At 34.3% G+C, this 24,488-nt stretch overlaps 1 protein-coding gene across 1 annotated transcript; it reads right to left on the reverse strand.

Annotated features, from left to right (window-relative positions):
• Window positions 1-790: 790 nt before the first annotated feature.
• Window positions 791-24,411, reverse strand: plekhd1 (pleckstrin homology domain containing, family D (with coiled-coil domains) member 1). The gene is made up of 13 exons (XM_056476344.1): window positions 23,926-24,411; window positions 20,577-20,670; window positions 18,075-18,164; window positions 16,529-16,605; window positions 16,314-16,405; window positions 16,153-16,205; window positions 15,874-15,968; window positions 12,952-13,045; window positions 12,576-12,766; window positions 10,710-10,842; window positions 6,959-7,103; window positions 4,180-4,323; window positions 791-1,924 (listed from the first exon to the last, which is right to left on the reverse strand). The coding sequence occupies exons 1-13, from the start codon at window positions 24,075-24,077 to the stop codon at window positions 1,767-1,769; spliced, it is 1,518 nt and encodes a 505-aa protein (XP_056332319.1). The 5' UTR covers window positions 24,078-24,411; the 3' UTR covers window positions 791-1,766.
• Window positions 24,412-24,488: the final 77 nt, after the last annotated feature.

A 24,488-nucleotide genomic window follows, 5' to 3' on the forward strand; every position in this document is an offset into this window, starting at 1 on the left:
GTGACAACAGCTGCGATGAGCGTCAATCCAAGAACCAATAGGAGCGACAAATTTAATATCGCAATCCATGCGACAATTCAAATGACCGTGGGGAAATGTCAAAACAGTTTTTTTTTTATTCCGTGTTTTATTATTGAGACTAACTGTGTACAATATTGCCGCTACAGATTGTTTACGTTTGCTGTGAGGAATCATTTCAGAACGCTGGAGAGTGAAAGTGTCATGGGTGGATGACCTCGAATGTTTTCTTTCATGTTTGGCACGTCTTCATTGTCGTTCAGTCTGACTTTATGACAGCTGAGATCTTTCAGTGTGACATTGGAGCCATGTTCGTGCAGTCTGACATGCTACAATCATTCAGGATCATATATATATATATATATATATATATATATATATATATATATATATATATATAAAATCGCATAGTGTGAGCCACCCTTTAGAAAATACACATAATGAATCATTCAACATAATGAAATAAAAGTCTCAACAACTTCCATTTCACGTGAATTTTTTAAGTTGAACAGGTATATTTGTAGGATTAGCTCAAATACATCATATGGGTCAAAATTACTAATTTTCCTTTAATGCAAAAAAAATATATATATTTAATAAATGAAGATCATAAATTAAATAAAATTAAATAAAAGACATTAAATAAAGACATTTTGTAAATTTCACACTATAATTACACCACAACATAATGTTTTTGTAGTATCATGTATTGATAAGAAATGTATTTGGACGAATCAATATTTAGATTTTTTTTAACGCTCAGATTTCAGATTTCTAAACAAACCATTCATGAATGGAGAGATATTATTTTTCCAGATGATGTATAAATCTCATATTTCCAAACATTGACCTTCATGACTGGTTTTATAGTCCAGAGTCGCATTTAATATCGCAAAACCACAAACCACCTGTGTACCTTGTTGTATATCACATGTTACATTTGTAGCTTTCAAATGGAGCCAACATAGTGGTGCTGGATCTGCTATTCCTTATTAGTGGAGATAATAAATAATAATTCATAACTCATAAGTTCATACATTTCTGAATGTTTCTGGAAGCTCTTAGGACTCTTGACAAAGCAACGCTTAAATGACAGTAAATAAATTACACATGCTGATTTGACTCATAATATCTGCCATGACATGAAGATGATTGTAGCTTCCTTATTTTACCTGTAACAAAGGAATATCTTATCAAATTGCTATATTTTTGTCTTAGCACCACTCTTTTATTACTGTAATGGAAATCTAGTGTTTCCATGTAGGCAGCAGATGCTTCATTGCTTCCACAAAAGATTTGTCATTTATGAAAGGGGGATATGCAGGGTTATACTTGCTTGAGAAACAACAGAAACTACTCTTTTGAACATCTGTATTTAAAAATAAAAATAAATTCTTAACATTTGATTGGTTGTGTTGTACTGTATAGATGGCTAAGTTATCAGCCCTTCTGTCTAATTATTCACAGGAAGGTTAATAATTCTGTTTTCAACTTTAATCACAGTTTACCTTAGGTTTAATTACACTTTTTGAAAGCGATTGTACAGGAAGCCTTGTATAAGTTATTTTATTTTGATTGAAAGCAAATAATTGACATTCCATATTTAATGATACTACAGTGTACAGAAAAAAAGGACAGAATCCATTAGGAATCAACAGAAGACTGCATTTGTAGGTTGCCCTTACTGAATCATCGCTACACTTTCAACTTAACTGCTTCTTCAGGTCCTTCTCTCAGTCATATTGCGGCTAGTCTTCAGACTGAAGGGTCTTCTGGCGGGTCATGATCTTGTAGGCTTTCTGTCTCAAGCAGCTGTCTGAAGTCAGACGGCGAGCCGTTTCTCTCAGCTCTTCAAGGCTGGTTGAGGAGGCTCCACGAGAGGAGGCAAATGACTGAGAGTGTTTCACTGTGCACAGGAAGCCAGGGAAGAACATGTGATGAGGAGTTAGATTATATACACAGAGTAATGTAAATGGAACCTTTAAAAAATAGAGCAGCTGGGGTATATACATACAATATACAGTTGAAGTCAGAATTATTAGCCCCCCAGAATTTTTGGCCACTTGTTTATTTTTTTTTCCAATTTCTGTTTAACCGAGAAGATTTTTTTTAACATCCCTGCTGAAAAATCCAGCTTAAACCAGCCTAGGCTCGTTGGCTGGTTTTAGCTGGTTGACCAGCCTGGTTTTAGAGGGGTTTTGGCCAATTTCAGGCTGGTTTCCAGCCATTTCCAGCCTGGTCTTAGCTGGTCAGGCTGGAAAATGACCAGCTAAATCCAGCTAAAACCAGCTTGACCAGCCTGGTTTAAGCTGGACATAGCTGGTTTTGGCTGGGCTTCCAGCCTGGCAAGTTGGTCAAGCTGGTTTTAGCTAGTCATTTTCCAGCCTGACCAGCTAAGACCAGGCTGGAAATGGCTGGAAACCAGCCTGAAAGTGGCCAACACCCCTCTAAAACCAGCTGGTCAACCAGCTAAAACCAGCCAACCAGCCTAGACTGGTTTAAGCTGTTTTTTTCAGTAGAGATATTTCTAATCATAATAGTTTTAATAACTCATTTCTAATAACTGATTTATTTTATCTTTGCCATGATGACAGTACATAATATTTGACTAGATATTTTTCAAGACTCTTGTATACAGCTTAAAGTGACATTTAAAGGCTTAACTAGGTTAATTAGGTTAACTAGGCAGGTTAGGGTAATTAGGCAAGTTATTGTATAATGATGGTTTGTTCTGTAGACTAAGGAAAAATATATAGCTTAAAGGGGCTAATAATTTTGATCTTAAAATGGTTTTAAAAAGTGTATAAACTGCTTTTATTCTTGCCGAAAAAAAATAAATAAGACTTTCACCAGAAGAAAAAATATTATCGAGCATACTGTGAAAATTTCCTTGCTCTGTTAAACATCCTTTATCATATATATATATATATATATATATATATAAAATCAGAAGAAATGGACAGCACCTAAGTTAATATATATGAGTGTGACAGCAAAGGGATATTTAGGAATACTCAAGGCCATGTCATATTTCAGTTTTTCTTTTTTTATAAATCTGCAAAAATGTCCACAATTCTGTGTTTTTCTGTCAACGTGGGGTGCTGTGTGTACATTAATGAAGGCAAAAATAAACTTAAATGATTTTAGCAAATGGCTGCAATATAACAAAAAGAGAGAAGTGAAAAATGTAAGGAGGTCTGAATATTTCTGTACCCACTGTATATCTGTGCACTTGTTAACTTTCTCAAATTTGGCAATTTATAATTTTACCCAATGATACTTTAACACAATACAACTTGAAATGCTAAAATTAATCAGAAAGTATTTTATTCACATGCAGTTGAAGTCCCCCTTTGATTTTTTTCTTTTTTAAATATTTCCCAAATCATGTTTACCAGAGCACGGAAATTTTCACAGTATGTCTGAATATACAGTATATCTCTATATTTTTTCTTCTGGAGAAAGTCTTATTTGTTTTATTTCGGCTAGAATAAAAGCAGTTTTACGTTTTTTATTAAACATTTTAAGGTCAAAATTATTAGCCTGTTTAAGCTATATATTTTTCAATAGTCTACAGAGTAAACCATCGATATACAATAAAATTCCTAATTACCCTAACCTGCCTAGTTAACCTAATTAACCTAGTTAAGCCTTTAAATGTCACTTTAAGCTGTAGAGAAGTGTCTTGAAGAATATCTAGTCTAATATTATTTACTGTCATAATGACAAAGATAAAATAAATCAGTTATTAGAGATGGGTTATTAAAACTATTATGTTTAGAAGTGTGCTGAAAAAATCTCTCCGTTAAACAGAAATTGGGGAAAAAATAAACAGGGGGGCTAATAATTCTAATAACTGTATATGATAAAAACAAAGCCAACAATTTGCTACATTTTTATCTTAAATTTCGAACCCAATGGTCAGGTTTGCCCATATTTTACCCAAAATTGAGTTAAAGCAATTCTTAAGAAGCATTTTTAGAGTGTGTTACTCAAGTTCTAGCAATAAATGACGGACTTCTCAAATTACAAGCACAAATATTCAGCTTTATAGGAAGTAACAATGAACGGCACTTTATAAAGATATAATCTGATTGTGTGTGCGCATATAGAATGTGTAAACGTATAATTTGATTGTGTGTTCATGCATGTAAGACTTACACCAATGATGTCTGGAGGCCCGTCTCTGGACACGACAGCTTTTGATCCGTCGAGCAGCAGCTTTATGCAGATACACTGCATTCTTCATTATAGATGGCAACTTGGCCTCGATCTCGGCAGCACAGATACATTCCTCAAAGAACTCTGGGAGAACAAGACCCAAAAATCAGTTCATACGGAGTTGACTAAAGCCACTTCATTTTGATCTAGATATTTGAAAATAATACAATCATTTAGATAGCTATGGGTTTAAAGAGCTTTCAAAAGAAGGTTTTTTGTCCAGTTTATGTAATGCAAAACATTATATGTAATGTAAAAATGATGTATTTGTAGCCTGGGTGTTTGTGACTCTGGTTTGTTATGATCTGAGTTTGATCTTCCACTCTTCTTTCAATTACAAAATAAGATACAAATAGTCATTTTATAAAGTCAAGCTCATCCAAATCCAAAGTTTGCCAACAGAAATGTTTATTACTGCAGCATTTCCTCTTAACCTGAGGACCGACTTAACTAACAACTTAGGCCAGACATGATGTGCTGAATTTTTATTTTATTTGTTTAGCTATTTCTGCACAGATGTTAGTAAAACATCTGCGGATTCATCTGAAATGATTTTGAGAGTGTAGTCACTAAAAACAATAAAAAATGAAATAAAAAATAATCACTTTTATATAATGTTTACAATGCAAATCCAGTCAGATCAACTTTTTTTGTAAACAAAGTCTCTCATATAATATATCTACTAATACAGTTGGCGTACGTAAGGCGTAATATGAATGTAATTTAATTTTGATGATTAACACAACGCTTTGGTTATTGTAAGTTTGTCAATCAAATTTCAAGTCCCCCTCCGCACAAAAATGGAACTGTCCAACTCCGCATGTTGCACTGGTGAGCGCTGTTTATTACTGGAGTTCGTAGCAGCTCTGAAAACCAAACCAAAAGTGCTGGCCAGCGGACTATTTTGTTTTGCTGGTCAAGGACATAAGTAATAAAATGACAAATGAGTATTACGAGAGAGGTATTATAATATATTACACCGGTTTAACTTGTTTTCAGCATTTAATTGGTAGTTTCATTGTAACGTAGTCTAGCCTATAGTGTAGTAATCTTGTTTAGGCAATCGTTTGGAGTTTTATATTTTAAAGGTCAAATATTTATTGCTGAATCACAAGTTCGGTTTTCGATAAAAGCAACAAGTAGTAATAATTTCATTTGAAACTGCTTTCAGTGAGTAATAAATAAATATTTAATAAATAAGTATTTAACAATATTTTTATATTTAATAAATGCCGCCTTGATGAACAGAATAATTTTAATTATATTTTTAAATAAAAGTAATAATAATAAAAAATAAATTAACTGACCCCAAACTTTTGACTGGTAGTGTAGATCAGTGAGTGAGTTTAATTAAATAATTTAATGTGCCATTTGAATATAATAGACGTTTGTTGATAGGCGGTGCTTTTGTTAAAACCTCTTCTTGGTCGGTCGCAAATCTTTTTAAATGCATTAAAGGGCAGCACAAATATTACCCTGGAGTTTGTTCACCCTCCGCCTATGAGGGCAGCACATATCTTAGCCTTACCCTGGAGTTTGTTTAACCTCCGCCTATGAGGGCAGCACATATCTTAGCCTTACCCTGGAGTTTGTTCACCCTCCGCCTATGAGGGCAGCACATATCTTAGCCTTACCCTGGAGTTTGTTCACCCTCCGCCTATGAGGGCAGCACATATCTTAGCCTTACCCTGGAGTTTGTTCACCCTCCGCCTATGAGGGCAGCACATATCTTAGCCTTACCCTGGAGTTTGTTCACCCTCCGCCTATGAGGGCAGCACATATCTTAGCCTTACCCTGGAGTTTGTTCACCCTCCGCCTATGCATAGATGGCATTATGAAGAAAGAACATCTCAACACAGCAACATCTCAAGACATCAGCCAGGAAATTAAAACTTGGCCACAAATGGGTCTTCCAAACAGACCATGACCCTAAGCATACTGCTAAATTAGTTAAAATGTGCTTTAAGGACAACAGAGTGAATGTTTTGGAGTGGCCATCACAAAGTCCTGATCTCAATCCTATAGACAATTTGTGGGCAGAGTTGAAAAAGCTTGTGCGAGCAAGCCAGCCAACAAATCTGATACATTTACACCAATTCTGTCAGGAGGAATGGGCCAAAATTCCGTCTAACTATTGTGAGAAGCTTGTGGAAGGATACCCAAAACACTTGACCAAAGTTATACAGTTTAAAAGCAAAGCTAAAAAATACCAGGGAAATGCATGTAAACTTTTGACTGTCTAGAAATTAATAAAAAATTCTATTAACAATTCTCTCATTATTCTGGCATTTAGCAAATGTAAATCATTTAGGTAATCCTAACGGACCTAAAATAGTAAACATTTAGTATGATTTACCATCAGACATTTAAAAAAATGTTCCTTTTTTTAGAGTGTGTGTAAACTTCTAGTTTCAACTGTAAATGTAATTGGGAAGCCTACAATTTAGACTTTTCTAATTAACAATAATTCCTACGTGTTGCCTTAAATCTACATAAAAATGTATAGTCTCTACAAAAAGGAACATCACTCTACAGAAACAAAGATGATGTTATTTTGTCTATAGTTTCTCAATCTTTAACCTTCATATTGTAAAAAACGTTCTGTATTTTATCTATTTCAGTATGTTCATAGTTGTTACGAGCTGTTTTCTGGTTTGGCATCACAAATAAAAAAATAAACTCAATATTATTTAAAGCATGGCTGGTGTAATGTACTCACTGCGCAGTTGGCTGACGTCTCCTTTCATTCGTTCATTCCTCTCGCGGCTGCGTTCTATTGTATTTAGACCCTGCTCTAAATCTTGAAGAGCCTCCTCAGCCAGTTTCAGCCTACGCTCAAGTTCCACACGAGACTCCATCTCTGCCTGATACACACAAACAACATATAATGCACATTATCAAGAGATGCAAGTTACTGAGAAGGAGACAGTCCAGTCATGGGTGTTTATAGAATTTCAATTGATTTTTATATCACTGAGACGTTATATAAGATGATGCAGAGATGGAGAAGAGGAAATCTGATAATGCTGTAAAAATACTATAGCACAGTAGTATTAGGCAAGGCTAGGCAAGTTTGTTTATATAGCACATTTCATACACAGTGGCAATTCAAAGTGCTTTACATAAACAGGAATAAAAGAAACAAGTATAAGAAACATAAAAACAAATAATAAAAATGGTTAAAAAAATAAAATAAATAAGCATAAAACTGATAAAATGTGTTATAAAAGAATTAAAAAGAAGAGAAAAACATAATAGTTCGATCTGTCGGACGTAGCACAGTGCTCATTCAGTAAAGGCACAGCTAAACAGATGTGTTTTCAGTCTTGATTTGAATGTGCCTAATGTTGGAGCACATCTGATCATTTCTGGAAGCTGATTCCAGCAGCGAGGGGTGTAGTTGCTGAAGGCCGATTCACCCTGCTTTGACTGAACTCTTGGAATTTCTAGTTTATTTGGTCCTAAAGATCTGAGTGATCTGTTGGGTTGTATTCAGTGAGCATATCTGTAATGTATTGAGGTCCTAGGCCATTTAGTGATTTATAGACCAGTAATAATACTTTAAAATCTATTCTGAATGTAACTGGGAGCCAGTGTAAAGACCTGAGGACAGGTGTGATGTGCTCTGATTTCCTGGTTCTGGTCAGAATTCTGGCCGCAGCGTTCTGGATGAGCTGTAACTGTCTGACTGTCTTTTTGGGAAGGCCAGTAAGGAGGCCGTTACAGTAATCCACCCTGCTGCTGATAAAAGCATGAACAAGTTTCTCTAAGTCTTCACTGGAAACAAAGCATCTAATTCTTGCAATGTTTGTGAGATGATAGTATGCTGATTTACTAACTGCTTTGACATGACTATTGAAACTCAGATCTGACTCCAGAGTCACACCAAGATTCTTGACCTTATTTTTTGTTGTTTGACCCTTAGACCCTGTGTAAAGAATCTTTACACAGCAAAGGAGCACAGAATTATAAAATGTGCATTTGCGTTAACTGTTTAATGCAGCAAAACATCTTTACACTGAATTCTGATCAGACACTGGCTCATTTTAGGGGTTCATAATGGGGTCCTATTATGGGGTCCTATTATGCTTTTTCACATATTTAAATCGGTTAGCCAGTGTGGCAACGTTTGGGCATTAAAAACTAAATAAATAAATAAAATAAATAAATAAAAAGTTAAATGTTTCTAAAAAGAAATTTATTTACAAATACTGCAACAAATGACTCAATGAAGCCGAGCCATTAGTGCCAAAGAAAAATCTAAGCAAAACATATTAAACCACCAGGCATAAAAGAATGTTATAGTGCTGCCAAAACACAGAATCAACCCTTTAAAAATGAATAAAATAGGACCCATTTAAATCGAATGTGTAAAGATGACTGACAAATAATCAAAAAAAAAAAAAATACAGTTTTTTGCCTCTATGACTGATTGGTGGTTTCATAAAGCATTTTCACATTCTTCTGAACTAATTTCATATCTTGATTATGTTGCGATCAGGGCTTAATTTGTGGCTCAACACCTCATTTTACCGATCCCCCTACTCACAGGCACCCCCACTCTTTACTTCCCCCCCAATTAAATTAAATTAAGCACTGGTTGTGATAATCAAATTGTCGTCAACTGCCTTTCTATATATATATATATATCTGCCTTTTATAAATGTGTCCTGGACTGATGAACTACACAGGAACATTTTGTTTTCACTATTTAGGTTTTCTCATTTGTGTTGGTACACTTCTTCACTTACAAGGTTTATACCAATAATTCATTAGTATGGCATAAGGCCTCCTTTTGCTGCCAATTCAGCATCAGTATGTCTTGGGAATGACAGATACAAGTCCTACACAGTGGCCAAAGGGATTTTGAATCATTCTTCTGGCAGAATATTCGCTAGGTCACTATGTGATGCTAAAAGAAAACATTTCCTGATTTGCTTCTCCAAAACACCCCAAAGTGGCTTAATAATGTTAGAGTCTGGTGACTGTTAAGGCCATAGGAGATGTTCAACTTCAATATCACCCAGACGTCCCTTTCAGCTTCCACTTGTAATTATTTTTGTTGAATGTGGTTCATCCTTCTTAGTGGTATACAAACATTACACTGGATATTGTGGCTCTTAATAGATCACAAAGACTTGCTGTCTTAGTCATAGATGCACCATCAAATGCACACCAACATTTTGTCCTGTTTTGAACTGATATGTCACCCATAATGCTGTGTGCATTGCAATATTTTAAGCAAAACTGTGCTATTACCCTGCTAATTAAACCTTCACACTCTTGGTCTTACTGGTAGAATGTGCAATCAATGAAGATTGGCCACCAGGCTGGCCAAATGTGGCCATGAATCCTCCAACACTAAACTGGACTGTTTCAGTTTCATTGTCCAACCCCCGTAATTAAGTCACATTTTGCCTGTCATATTTGACTCATTCCTAAATTGTGGATACATTTCAAGCATGTTCCATTCATTTTCTATAAGCTGGAATGATACTGTATACAAAATAATAATAATAATAATTAATTTACACAAACTGAATTAATTAATTCATTCATTCATTTTCTTTTTGACTCAGGACCTTTATCTATATCAGGAACCAACTTATCCAGTACATGCTTTACGCAGTGGATGCCCTTCCAGCCACAAACCATCTCTGGGAAACAATCATACACACTCATACACTACGGACAATTTAGCCTACCTAATTCACCTATACCGCATGAATTTGGACTGTAGGGGAAACCGGAGCACCCAGAGGAAACCCACACGAACGCAGGGAGAACATGCCATCTCCACAAACGCCAACCGACCCAGCCGAGGCTCAAACCAGTGAGCTTCTTGCTGTGAGGCTAAAGCACTACCTACTGTGCCACTGCGTCTCCCACTGAATTCATTATTAAGCTAAAATAATTCTAAAGGCTTAAATGTGATATGAAGCTTTTGATTCTGTTACTAATTACTGTTTAACTTATTGTTAAAGGTTCTGAGTTTGACAGTAACAGAGTTGACATTTCCACCATTTTGTGCTTTAGCTCAGGATGCTAATCTCAAACCAGATACCACTCAGCATGTCTAAAACAGCATGTCTAGATTTTTTTTAATGTCTATAGCATAATATTGTATTTAGAAAGTGAATGAGAGATTTACTGAAGTATCACAATAACAGAGTTGAAAAATAATCTACTAATTGTGGAATTCAATTTCTGTAATTCACCTGGAAGTGCTAAAAGATGATCCAGATATGGAGAAGAGGTAATGTAATACATAAGCTGCATGCAACATAATAATGTTGCAAAAATATCATAGTACACACATTAAAATATAATAATAATAATAATAATAATAATAATAATAATAATAATAATAATAATAATAATAACAACAATAAAATATTAGGCTAATATTAAAAAGAATTCTTTCAATCCATCTCACATTTAAATTGACTGTTTTATTTTACGCAATTTACCTTCAGCTCTTCCTCTGTGTGTTGTTTGTCTGCAGTGAGCTGTGTGAGGGACTGCTGGAGAGCTTGAGACTGAGAAGAATAAAACTCTCTCTCCTCCTGCAGAACTTTGGCTCGCTTTTCATTCTCTTTCAGCCTGCAGGGGGAGACAGAGAGAAGATTTGGATTAATAAAGGAGGAGACGAGATGCCAGAGATGCTGTAGCTGTCAACGTAAAGGGTTTTATTTTCCTATAATATAAATGTTTTGTTGTTTTTTGTGGAAATATATTTTGGTTATAAATCATTTCATATGTTATTAATTGTGTTTGGGAAATTATTGTATTTGAAATTGGATAATAGTGACACCAAGAGACAGTTTTAGTTTACTGTCAGTGATCTTGTTAGCCGTGTGATTATCAGTAAAACGGGAAGTTAACACGAGCAGTGAGATGCTTTTGTAAAAAAAAGAACTTCATATGGTTTTATATAAAAGAAGAACAAACTGATATATATATATATATATATATATATATATATATATATATATATATAGTTTTATTTAAAATATGTAGCGCTAAGCATCTCATCCAATGTGTGAACCCCTTTATAATTCAAATGCAAAATATACCACTGCTATTTTTTTCTGTCACTTCATAAACAAAAATCTGCTCAGTCATTTTGTATTAGCCGATTGGAAAATAAATCCTTCATAATATTATTAAGCATTTATCAGTCAATGTGATCACTAGTATACTGTGTGTCACTTTTTTTGAAAATAACTTTCGTCTGTGTCAGTATGGTGATGATATAAGATTTATTTTTAACATAGTGAAGAAATCAATGACATTTTATCAAGTTGTAATTGAAAATCTTGTTGTCTCATGCATAATGGACCGAACAGCAGAGTCACATTTATATAAATCCTTGTTTTGAGGTCATTCAGCCCCACTAGTCAATCCACTCTTTTTGTTTTCTGCTTCACTCACATCTAATCAATAGACTGGCTTATTTAGGGATCAATGTACATTTCCATTGTCACTAATGCACTTCCTGTCCTGTACAAACTATCTGTTTTCACAAGTGGGGTTCCAAATATTATATGCATACATTATACGTACATTTTTTAAAAATATTTTAAGAAATGATGTTTAACAGAGCAAGGAAATTTTCACAGTATGTCTGATAATATTTTTTCTTCCGGAGAAAGTCTTATTTGTTTTATTTCGGCTAGAATAAAAGCAGTTTTAAATTTTTTAAAACCCATTTTAAGGACAAAATTATTTATTTTAAAGCCCCTTTACGCTATATTTTTTTCCCGATGGTCTACTGAACAAACAATCGTTATACAATAACTTGCCTAATTACCCTAACCTGCCTAGTTAACCTAAATAACATAGTTAAGCATTTAAATGTCACTTTAATCTGTATAGAAGTGTCCTGAAAAATATCTGGTCAAATATTATTTACTGTCATCATGGCAAAGATAAATAAATCAGTTATTAGAAATGAGTTATTAAAACTATTATATTTTAAAATGTATTGAAATTTTTTTCTCCCCATTAAACAGAAACCGGGGGGAAATAAACAGGGGGGCTAATAATTCAGAGGGCTAATAATAATTCAACGATATATATTTATAATTTATTTATATTTATAATTTTACATTTATTTAGAAAATTTTCACCTCTATTATGATAGAATAGTAGCTGGACTGAAATGTATTTTCTTTTTTTATATATATATTACATCATTATATAATGTTTTTTAACAGGTGGATGGAAAATAAATTATAAAAGAACTTGATGTTTTGGGTGAACTATCACTTAAATCCCAGAAGTCTAAATCTGGAAATAAGCATGAAATACTCTTCTTAACCAGATCACCTCACCTCTCTTCTGCTTGTTCTTTCTCTTTCAGCAGGCTCCTCATCTGCTCCTCGATTTGCCGCAGGTTGCCCTGAAGCTGCACCTGAGGATTCTGGGAGTCTAAAGATCCCCGACGATCGCTTCCTGTTTCAGCCACATCCTGTCCTCTTTCTCGCAGCAGCTCGAGGGTGCGCTTTTTCTCCTGGGATAACTCCTGAAGAGACACCGTCATGCTTTTGTCATCTTGACTTTTTCAGTCATGGCAAATTGCACTGCAACCTCATCATTTATAAACAGAACTTGACTGTAAAGTGCTACTATGACCCATCTCAGTCTCAACGTTCTCATATTAGGCCTATAAAACAACTTCATGATTGCTTTAAATATTGTGTTTGCTACCTCTAAGGACTTCTGCAGAAGTGTGGAAAGATTATGAAGCTCCTCTTTCTCATTTTCCACTCCTTTCAGACACTGAGCAGTTCCGTCCAGATCTCTACCAACACAGAAGAGAAGAACACGTTCAGATCTTAATCTGTATTCAGGATAAACTGCACAATCAATCTGAACGAGTGATATCAGCCCAGGCTTCTATTGGAAATACATGCCACAACCTACATTACTGTGAAAGTAAAATACACTACTCCGTTTACATTCGGTTGCTTGTTTTAGATGACAGATTCACTAGAAGGAGCTCTCTATTAGGGCTGGGAGATATCGGTATCAGTATTCATTGACCGTACACCATTGTCAATAATGATTAAGAGCGATGCAGTGGCGCAGTATGTAGTGCTGTCGCCTCACAGTAAGAAGGTCGCTGGTTCGAGCCTCGGCTGGGTCAGTTGGCATTTCTGTGTGGAGTTCGTATGGTCTCCCTGCGTTCGCGTGGGTTTCCTCCGGGTGTTCCGGTTTCCCCCACAGTCCAAAGACATGTGGTATAGGTGAATTGGGTAGGCTAAATTGTCCGTAGTGTATGAGTGTGTATGGATGTTCCCCAGAGATGTGTTTTGGCTGGAAGTGCATGCACTGCGTAAAACAAATGCTGGATAAGTTGGCGGTTCATTCCACTGTGGCGACCCCAGATTCTTAAAGGGACTAAGCCGACAAGAAAATGAATGAATGAAGTTTTGTAATGCCAATAAGCTTTGGGTGTAAGTTTGTTATTTCCAATAGAGGCAGTTGGCATTTTCCAGCTACACCTATAGCTGAAAAACATCTGAACTTTTCCGAATGTCAAAGCGCACCGCGATTCATGTAAGTAGAACTAACAAATCTGCTTCACACTTTGTATGCAATATACCAACACAATCTCACGGCAATTCGTAACTTTTTGATTTAGTGGCTAATTCGAACGAATTCGTACGATCTAATTTGTACAAATTCGTACGATCTAATTCGCACAATTTAGTACGATTTGCTCATCCGCCAATGACGATTGGGTTTAGGGGTGGCATTAGGTGCCACGCCTCCTTTTTAAAATCATACAATTTCGTACGACTGAACTCGTACGAATTCATACGAATTAGCCACTAAACTGTCAAAACGTAAAATACTTACGTTTTCTCGTGAGATCAGGCTGAATATACACATTTCAGTCTTAACGGTAGACTAATTACTTCAGACAAACACAGAGCATCCAAACAGTGCAGCGCTTTTTACTATTTTATTTATTATATGCATATTTATATTTGTTTTATTAAAAACAAGCTTAGATTTGTCCACCTGTCGGGTTTTGGACCATATGGGGCAAGGCATGTGTGTTTGGATATAACGCAGTTTTTTGACCACACTTTGTTATTATTGTTCATTTATTCATTTGCTGGAAATTAGAACTAAATTTAGAAATAGTTTTGAAACAAATATTTGCGCTTAACAAACTAAATGAATTATGTAGGCTGATGGATGTCTGTGCGTACAACACGGTTCCTTATCCACGAAAGAGAGAAAGTAAAAGTAAAGAATGAGGAGGCTCATTCTCTCATCTGCGCTGCAGATGATTTGCTTAACTGTTTTCTTGCTAGTGAAGCGCTCAGTTTTTCCCACTTACAATGTCCGCCATGGTGCGAGGCAACTGACTCTTAGGGTGCTTTCACACTTGGTTCATTTGCCTGGACCGTACCCAAGTTCGACTGGCCCCCCTTGCCACCCTCTAGGTTGGTTTGTTTTCACACTGTCTTTTTTCCTTCTGAACCCTGGCTGTTTACGTCTGTTGCTAGGTGACAGTATGAAGTGACGTCAGCACATCGCATTCGAGGTCATTCTGCTTTTACTGAATCTTTTGGTTTTGGACATAGAGAAAGCGACTCGCGTCCATCTGCCGCAAAAATATTATAAACATTCAGAACATCACACAGTGTCTGCAGAAGCTGTGTTTGGAGGAGACAAGCAGATATTATCACTGTATTTGCCCTGGCTCGGTCCCGTTTGTCACCTAGGTACAAAACGTGACACACACACACACACACACACACACACACACACACACAAAGACACACAGGAATGAATGTTATAAAAACGATAGTTTGTTGTACAGTTGGCAGTTCACCTCCATCCTTTGGCTGTTGCTAGGTGTAAAGTCACGAAAGCAAATTGCCAAAATGGAAAGACTTCTGCACATCCCGGTCGATTTGCTTTTAATGAATCTTATAGTTTTGGACATACAGAAAGCGACTCATGTCCATCTGCCGTACAAAAATATTATAAACATTCAGAACATCACAGAGTCTGCAGAAGCTGTTTTTGGAGGAGACAAGCAGACATCAATGTGTATCACTGGGTTTGCCGTGGCTATGTCCCGCTTGTTACCAAGGTACGAAATGTGACACACACACACACGAACGAACGTTATGAAAACGATAGTTTGTTGTACAGTTGGCGGTTCACTTCTGTTATTTGGTACAATTGCATTCACATCAGAAGTGAATCGGACCAGAGTTCGCATGAACCGTACCCTAGACCACCTCTTTCAGGCGGACTCGGGTACGGTTCACAGGTGCGCACCTGAGTTCAGAAGACACATTCACACTAGCTAAACCTACCATACCATGACGTCAAATGAAAGCGCGTGCGGACCAAAAGTGCTAGTGTAAAGGCACCCTAAAGTGAATGGGAGATGAGACTCTGATTGGTTTAAAAGGACATTATGCTCAAAAAACACCTATAACTCATTAAGAGAATAAGCTCAACCCTGTTAGACCATGCGCCGTGGCACAGAGTGGATTTTTCTGTCTTTAAAATAGCAAAAGTGGATACTGACACGTCCTTAATGCTTTTGCATGCTGCGCTTTGGACTTTGCATCTAGATCGTTAAAATAGAGCCCTTACAGTTTAATTTGCTCTTGTTCTGTTCTCAGCTCTTGGACCACTTCCTCAAACTTTTGCTTTTCCTCCTCCAGCAACTGATTCAGTCTCTCCAGCTCCTTCCAAAACACAGATACACTCACATGAATGCACAGACATATTAATTCACCAATCACTTTTAATAAACATGGAAAACATATTTAAAAGTACCGTAGCTGTGCACAAACAGACGAAGTATAATATATGTAATAAACAAGAATTGAACATCTGCGGGTGTAAATTGATCAAAAATAGAAAACATACAGCTTTCTGTTCTCTTTGCAAGCACAGTTCCTCGGTTTCCTCCATGAGTTTATCTACCAAAATCAACACAGACAGAACAGGTCACTCTTAACAGTCTGGATCTCATGAAAATATATGTTTACTATTTTAAAAAGTGAATGAAAAAGAGCAAAAAGTCATACCAAGGTATTCTTGCTTTTCCTTAGCAAGCTGTAACCCCTGAGCCTCAAGACTCTCAATCATAGCTTCGCCCAACTGTGCATTCTTCCATGTGCTTTAAAGGAAATAAATCAATAAATGTAAACTGTATATAACATTGCAAACAAACTATTTTAAAAATGAAATACCTTAATAAAATGAATTTTTATTTTATGTTGGTATAATTTTGGTCACTCACACTTTTCCTGACTCTTGCAGCATCTCCACCCACTGGCTCTGCTCTGACACTGATTCAGCAGCCAGAACTATGTTTCCCTGAATAAAATAAGCAGAAACATCTAACAACCTTAACTTTTATTGATATTTTATTGTATTTCCTGGAAGTAATCAGTGGTGAGGTTATTGTGAGGTACTCAATCTTACAATAAATAAAAAATAAGGTTGCAATTTACCTGCAGCTTAACTAAATAAATTACAATGAATGAATGAATGACTAAAAAATAAATATAAAGCAGCTCATTTCAAGCATCAATTTTCCATTTATTTTGCTTTAAATCAAATAATATAGAGGCGGTTCATTCTGTGCGGCGACCCCTGATAAATAAGGGACTTAGCCAAAGAATGATTGAGTAATATAGAACATAATGCATTATTTACAGTAAAGTGAATCCTTTATTAGAAATGCAAAAGGCTTAAATGTGTTTGAGAACATTTGATTCTGTTACTGATTGTTGCTTAAATTATTGGTAATCTTTTTTAACCACTAAAAATAACGGAGTTGACAATAACAGAGTTGACATTGGGTTTTAAAGATATTTATGCCTTTTTGTAGAAGCAATGTAACATGGTTGACAAGATTTTTTTTTTTCACATACTACAGAAAAATTGATGTTTCAGGCTATTATTTACAAAGGCGGAGAAAGTCTTATATACATTAGGTATAGTGGGTCTCTTCAAGTTCATATTTTGAAGACAAAATGTCCGTAAATACATATAAAATAATTTTTTTTTAGATAACTTGATTCAATTTATGCTATTTTTCAAAACTCAGATTCAATCTGGATTATTATACAAAACTATTTCATTGCCAAAATTCATTTATTCATTCATTTTTTTATCTTAGACCCTTAGTCCTAATCTGGGATCGCCACAGCGGAATGAACCACCAACTTATCCAGCACATGTTTTATGCAGCAGATGCCCTTCCAGCTGCAACCCATAACTGGGAAACATCCATACACACTCATCCACACACATACACTACGGACAATTTGGCTTACCCAATTCACCTATACCACCAGTCTTTGGACTGTGGGGGAAACCGGAGCAGCTGGAGGAAACCCACACGAACACGGGGAGAACATGCAAACTCCACACAGAAACACTAACTGACCCAGCCGAGACTCAAACTAGTGAGCTTCTTGCTGTGAGGTGACAGCGCTACCCACTGCGCCATTGCATCGCCCATTGCAAAAATAAAAAAAATAGGGTAGGTAGGTAGGTTTATCTAGGACAAGGGGTGCCCAAACCTGGTCCAGGAGGGCCAGCCAGTGTCCTGCGGAGTTTAGCTTCAACCTCAATTAGACACACCTGAAGCAGCTAATCAAGCTCTAACTAGCATAATAAAAAAATCCTGGCAGGTGTGTTGAAGCACGTTGGAGCTAAACTCTGCAAGACACTGGAGTTTGGGCACACCTGATCTAGAATATGCAAAATGTACCTGCAATTCTAGAATCAGCCAGATGTCAGTGTAAGTATATAAAACAGAGAAGAAAATTATTTACAGTGAAGTCCTCATGATTGATAACCATGGCGAAGGGCATGCCTTGATCTTCTCTTGCCTCAACAATGCATCCACCTAATGGAATCACTCCCTTACATGGAGAGAAGGAAAAAAAAAATTATATATATATTTTAATTATATATAATTATATATATATATATATATATATATATATATATATATATATATATATATTATATATATATATATATATATATATATATATATATATATATATATATATATATATATATATATATATATATATATATGCATTCTCATTGCTCATGTTTTTTTTTTTTTTGGTTAAATCTTTACTTGAAGGCAGTGTTTACAAGGCCTTAATATATGTGGTGAATCTTTTATAATCATGACAGGACATGAAGGAGATTTTATCCAAGCTTATGACAACAATCATTAAAGGGCACCTATTTTACCCCTTTTTATGATTTAATATTAATATTATTGCTCTTCTGAGTGTGCCAGTTTATGTTCAGTTCAAAATACAATTCAGATTTTTTATTATAATGTGTTAAAAGTGTCATTTTGGGGGTGTATACACAGGTCGTTGTTTTAGGGGTGTGTTGCTTCACATGAAAATTAGTTTCGACTTCCCGCTCAACTTAACTAGGGGGCGGAGCCAAGAGCTCCCCCGCTTTGTGATTGGCATCAGACAGGCAGACAGAGAGAAGTAACATAAGTGCATTCATCTGTACATGTACGACTCGGACACAGATCATGCAGAGACTACAAAATCATTTGTGTCTTTGTTTAATTTAACAGGCAACTATTCAGATGGCGCTCTGTGGCGTGGCAGAAATATGAACAGTGTCCTGAGTCGTGGCTGGGCGCCGCGGACAGCCGCCGACCTGAGGCGCTGGTGTGTGTACCCTAATAGAAACCTATGTTCAGAATTCGAAAATTGATGGGACTGCACGTCGCCGAGCGGCGCTTCTGGTGTGTGACCTGCAGGCAAGCTCGTTATTTTCAATGGCGGGACATGCACGCTAGGCAACTCGCATGCACTTTTCAACTGCACCTAGTTAAGATCGCAGGGAGCTTCTATGACTGCAGAAAATGCAAACGGCTGAAGTTTAAGGAAGACGCAATGAAAAGTACACATGTTTGCAAACCCACCTAAAGTTACAAACAATGGCGCCGAAGAAAGCGATCATGTGGTGAATGTTGATCTTGTGTTGAGCCCAATGAGCCTTACATCTAAAAATAGAGCAAGGGTGTTTCTTTGGTGACATCGCTTTGACTCACAAGCTGAAAATGGCGACCGTGAAACAACAAACAGAGGATATGATGGCGCGCCTGTCAATCAATATTGGTGGGCGGGGAGACCGCACTCCTACGTCAAGCTGCAAGAACGTCAAGCTACAAAGACATCTCAAACAATGTCACTTTTGGATTTAAAATGACACTGGATTTAACTGAGCAAATAACACTTAATGATAGTTGCCATAAGCATGCACACAATCTCATTAACATTTATGAAACATGTTATGTAACAAAGGCAGGGGTGGGCAAGCTCGGTCCTGGAGGGCCAGTGTCCTGCATAGTTTAGCTTCAACTCTAATCAAACACACCTAAACATGCTAATCAGTGTCTTCAAGATCACTAATTATCTATAACCAGGTGTGTTTGATCAGAGTTGGAGCTAAACTGTGCAGGACACCGGCCCTCCAGGACCGACTTTGCCCACCCCTGAACAAAGGTGTTGTGACAGTCTCATGAACACCCATTCAAGTAAAGTGTTATCATATCCCGACTCATCACATATTGATGTATCAGTAATTGTATCACTTTTACATAGTTGTTTTTGCAATAAACACATGTGACTTCACCTTTTTTTGCCTGCTGCTTATTTATGTTTTTTAGAAGTGTGTAGGTTTAGGTATTATTTCTGAACGTATCCATTTGTACAAAATGATTCGTATTTTACAAATACACACAAACCGTAATGTAAAGGACCAAAAGCATTGGAGGATGCTACACGTTGTAATACAACATGTGAGGAGTCAGGAGTGAGAATGTATTGTCCAAACCTTTATGAGTTTTTTTTTCTTCTGTTGAACACACAAAAAAAGATACTTTGAAGAATGTTAGGAACATTTAACCGTTGACTTCCATAGTAGGAAAAGCAAATACTATGGAAATGAGTTGTTAAGTTTTCAACATTCAATCAGAGTTTGAAAAAAACTCAAACGGGTTGGTGAAGGGTGAGTAAATGATGACAGAATTTCAGGTGAGCTATCACTTTAAGGGTTCCACATGGAAAAATGTCAATAAAGAACCTGTTTTCTGCAGGTTGCAATATCCAGAATTTTGCTTGCCAATCTTAAGCCAATTGTAATGGAGTGTTTTGGTTGTATTTAGAATTTCTCCAACCAGAGCAGAGCTAGGGCACTAGATCGAGTGCTCCGACTTGGCCCGCCCAGGTCCAATAAAGAACCTTTATTTTTAATAGGGTAGAAGTGAAATGCAAATATGTGCGTACCTTGGGATGGATGTTGAAGTATCTATTGGTCTCGAAGCTTTTTTTCTCATTCTCAGCATAATACAACAAAAAACTTTCCTTGATGATGAAGAATCTGTTATAAAAGCACAAATAGAGGCAGTAATTATTGCAACAAGAAATCCAACAATGACCCCAGAGCACATAACAAACAATCTGACATAAAACCCCTCCACCGCTTTCTTCAAATCACCAGATGACCATAAATTTAACATTCAGATGGATGTTTCCTGGAATTGATCTCTATGAGCTCTAATGTACAAAAACTCACCGGCAGCACAGAGCGTCCTCGTAGATTTAACTTACTCAGCTTTAAAGGCATCATAATGACGGGTTACTCGATATCGTCTAAGCCATAAAGCTTTTAAAGTGCACTACACAAAAATATAATATGCTTAAACTCATTTTCGCAACAAGCAAAAGCACTTTTTAAGGCATCACTGTACTGACTGAACAACAAACACCTGACAAACACATGATAAACTGCTAAGTAAAGAAGGTTCCCTTTATATCTAATAACAAAAGCGTTTTAGGTTTATTTTGGCATACAATACAGGTCAAAAACTTTGGGATCAGGAGGACCAGAATGTTTTTAAAAGAAGAAAATATTTATTTGTATGTATGAATGAATGAATGAATGAATGAACAAATAAATAAATGTAGTAAACGTTTAAATGAAACATTTTCATTTTGAATGTAGTTTAAAATGTCATTTATTGCTGTGATTCAAAGCTGATTAAAAACATTCAGCATTATTAATCCAGTCTTATTTGTCATGATCCTTCATATCATTATAATATGGGGATTAGCTGTTCTATTATAGTCAGTTACACAGTAGAAGATTTTATGATTAATAAGTTATAACAACATATGTTTATGTTATTTTAACCATTTCAATGTAAAATGTTGAAAACATTTGATCTCTACTTCATAATTTTGTAAGTATTTATTTGTTGAAATTGTTTTTTTTACACTATACATGTCTTTACTTCCAACAATTTAAAGTGGTCTTGTTGAATAATAGTTAATACATCTACAATAAATATATAGGTAAAATAATACATTTCAATGGGACTGTATCCATTCAACCCAACCCCCCCCCGCCCCCTCCACACACACACACACACACACACACACACACACACATATACACACACACACACACACACACACCCATATACACATAAATTCTTGAAACATTAGTTTTCTATATTGATAATAAAACAAATAAAATAAATACAACAACAGTAAAAAATAATAAATGATTCTTGATCTTTAAATCATTATATTACAATTTATATCACAATATTAAATACATTTTATTTTAGAAAATAAAAAACATCATTAATAATAATAATAATAATAATAATAATTATTATTATTATAAATTATTTTTGAGCTTTAAATAATGTTATTACAATTGATATTACAATATTAAATACATTTTATACTAGAAAATAAAAACATAATTAATAATAATAATAATAATAAAAAATAATAATAAATGATTCTTGAGCTTTAAATCATTATATTACAATTTATATCACAACATTAAATACATTTTATTCTAGAAAATAAAAAAACATCATTAATAATAATAATAATAATTATTATTATTATTATTATAACTTATTTTTGAGCTTTAAATCATGTTATTACAATTGATATCACAATATTAAATACATTTTATACTAGAAAATAAAAACAACATTAATAATAATAATAATAAAAATGATGAATGATTCTTGAGCTTTAAATCATTATACTACAGTTGATATCACAAGATTGAATACATTTTATTCTAGAAAACAAAAACATCATTAATAATAATAATTATAATAATACTAAAAATAATATTAACAATAACACTAATAATAATAATAATAATAATAATAATAATAATAATAATAATAATACTAAAAATAATATTAACAATAACAATAACAATAACAATAATAATAATAATAATAATAATAATAATAATACTAAAAATAATATTAACAATAACAATAACAATAATAATAATAATAATAATAATAATAATAATAATAATAATAATAATGATAATAATAATAATAATAATACTAAAAATGATATTAACAATAACAACAATAATAATAATAATAATAATAATAACAATAATAATAATAATAATAATAATAAATGATTCTTGAGATTTAAATCAATATACTACAATTGATATCACAAGATAAAATACATTTCATTCTAGAAAATAAAAAACAACACTAATAATAATAATAATAATAATAATATTAATAATAATAATAATAATAATAATAATAATAATAATAATAATAATAATAATAATAATAATAATAAATGATTCTTGACCTTTAAATCATTACACTACAATTGATATCACAAGATAAAGTACATTTTCAACTAGAAAATAAAAACAAGACTAATAATAATAATAATAATAATAATAATAATAATAATAATAAAAATAATAAATAATTCTTGAGATTTAAATCATTATATTACAATTGATATCACAAGATAAAATAAATTTTATTTTAGAAAATAAAAAAACATCATTAATAATAATAATAATAATAATAATAATAATAAATGATTCTTGAGATTTAAATCATTATACTACAATTGATATCACAAGATTAAATACAATTTAAAATAAAAAACAACACTAATAATAATAATAATAATAATAATAATAATAATAATAATAATAATAATAATAATAATAACAATAATAATAATAAATGATTCTTGAGATTTAAATCATTATACTACAATTGATATCACAAGATTAAATACAATTTAAAATAAAAAACAACACTAATAATAATAATAATAATAATAATAATAATACAAAAAATAATATTAATAATAATAACAATAATAATAAATGATTCTTGAGATTTAAATCATTATACTACAATTGATATCACAAGATTAAATACATTTTATTCTAGAAAATAAAAAACAACACTAATAATAATAATAATAATAATAATAATAATAATAATAATACATTATTCTTGACCTTTAAACCATTATATTACAATCGATATCACAAGACTAAATGCATTTTTTACTGCAAAATAAAAAAACAACAACACTAATGATATTAAAAATAAATTGTTCTTTTTCATATTACAATTGAAATGACATGATTAAATACATTTCATACTACTCAATAAAACAGAAATGTAGTAACATTGTACAATTTGTACCGAATCGAGATCAAACAAATGCATCATTGGCTTATTTGAAAAGAATATTTGTATTGCTTAAAAACAGTTCTGATCCCAAACTTTTGTGCAATAGTGTGTGTACTGTCTGTTACCTGCGGGACCACTTGGCAGAGGGTCTCCCGAATGGTCTCTTCCACAAAACCCCATGCAGCTGCACTTTGGTGCTGATATCCAGAGCCTCTGAGTCTGCCTGCTCCATGGAGGTCCAGGGCGAGAGTAGAGAAGATCTGGATGAAGAGAACATTGCTGACTCTTTCAAAAGAGGTGTGGTGAGAAAATGTCGATAAAGTTAAAATAGCAGCAGATCCGCTTTCCAATAAACCTATAGAGACGCATTCAGATGGTGATTTCCTCCAGTGGCTCAGTCATGTGGAAATGATGCGGCTGCCAATAGTGACATCAGCTGCTATTGGACAGTGTGTGGAAATAGAAACACACACAGAGGGCGGGGGGAATAGAGAACAGAGGGTTACACCGAGAGGCTTTAGGATGCTGCTTTTTATTTATTTATTTATTTTAATCCGAGAGACGTCAATGTTGTATTGCAAGGAAAAGCTATTACTTAATGGATTACCTCACTTATGACGATGCGTTTATGATGCTGCACACACACACACACATTCCTATTATTATTATATTATTATTACTGTTTAGT

This window comes from Danio aesculapii, chromosome 17, assembly GCF_903798145.1.
Source record: "Danio aesculapii chromosome 17, fDanAes4.1, whole genome shotgun sequence".
NCBI lineage: Eukaryota > Metazoa > Chordata > Actinopteri > Cypriniformes > Danionidae > Danio > Danio aesculapii.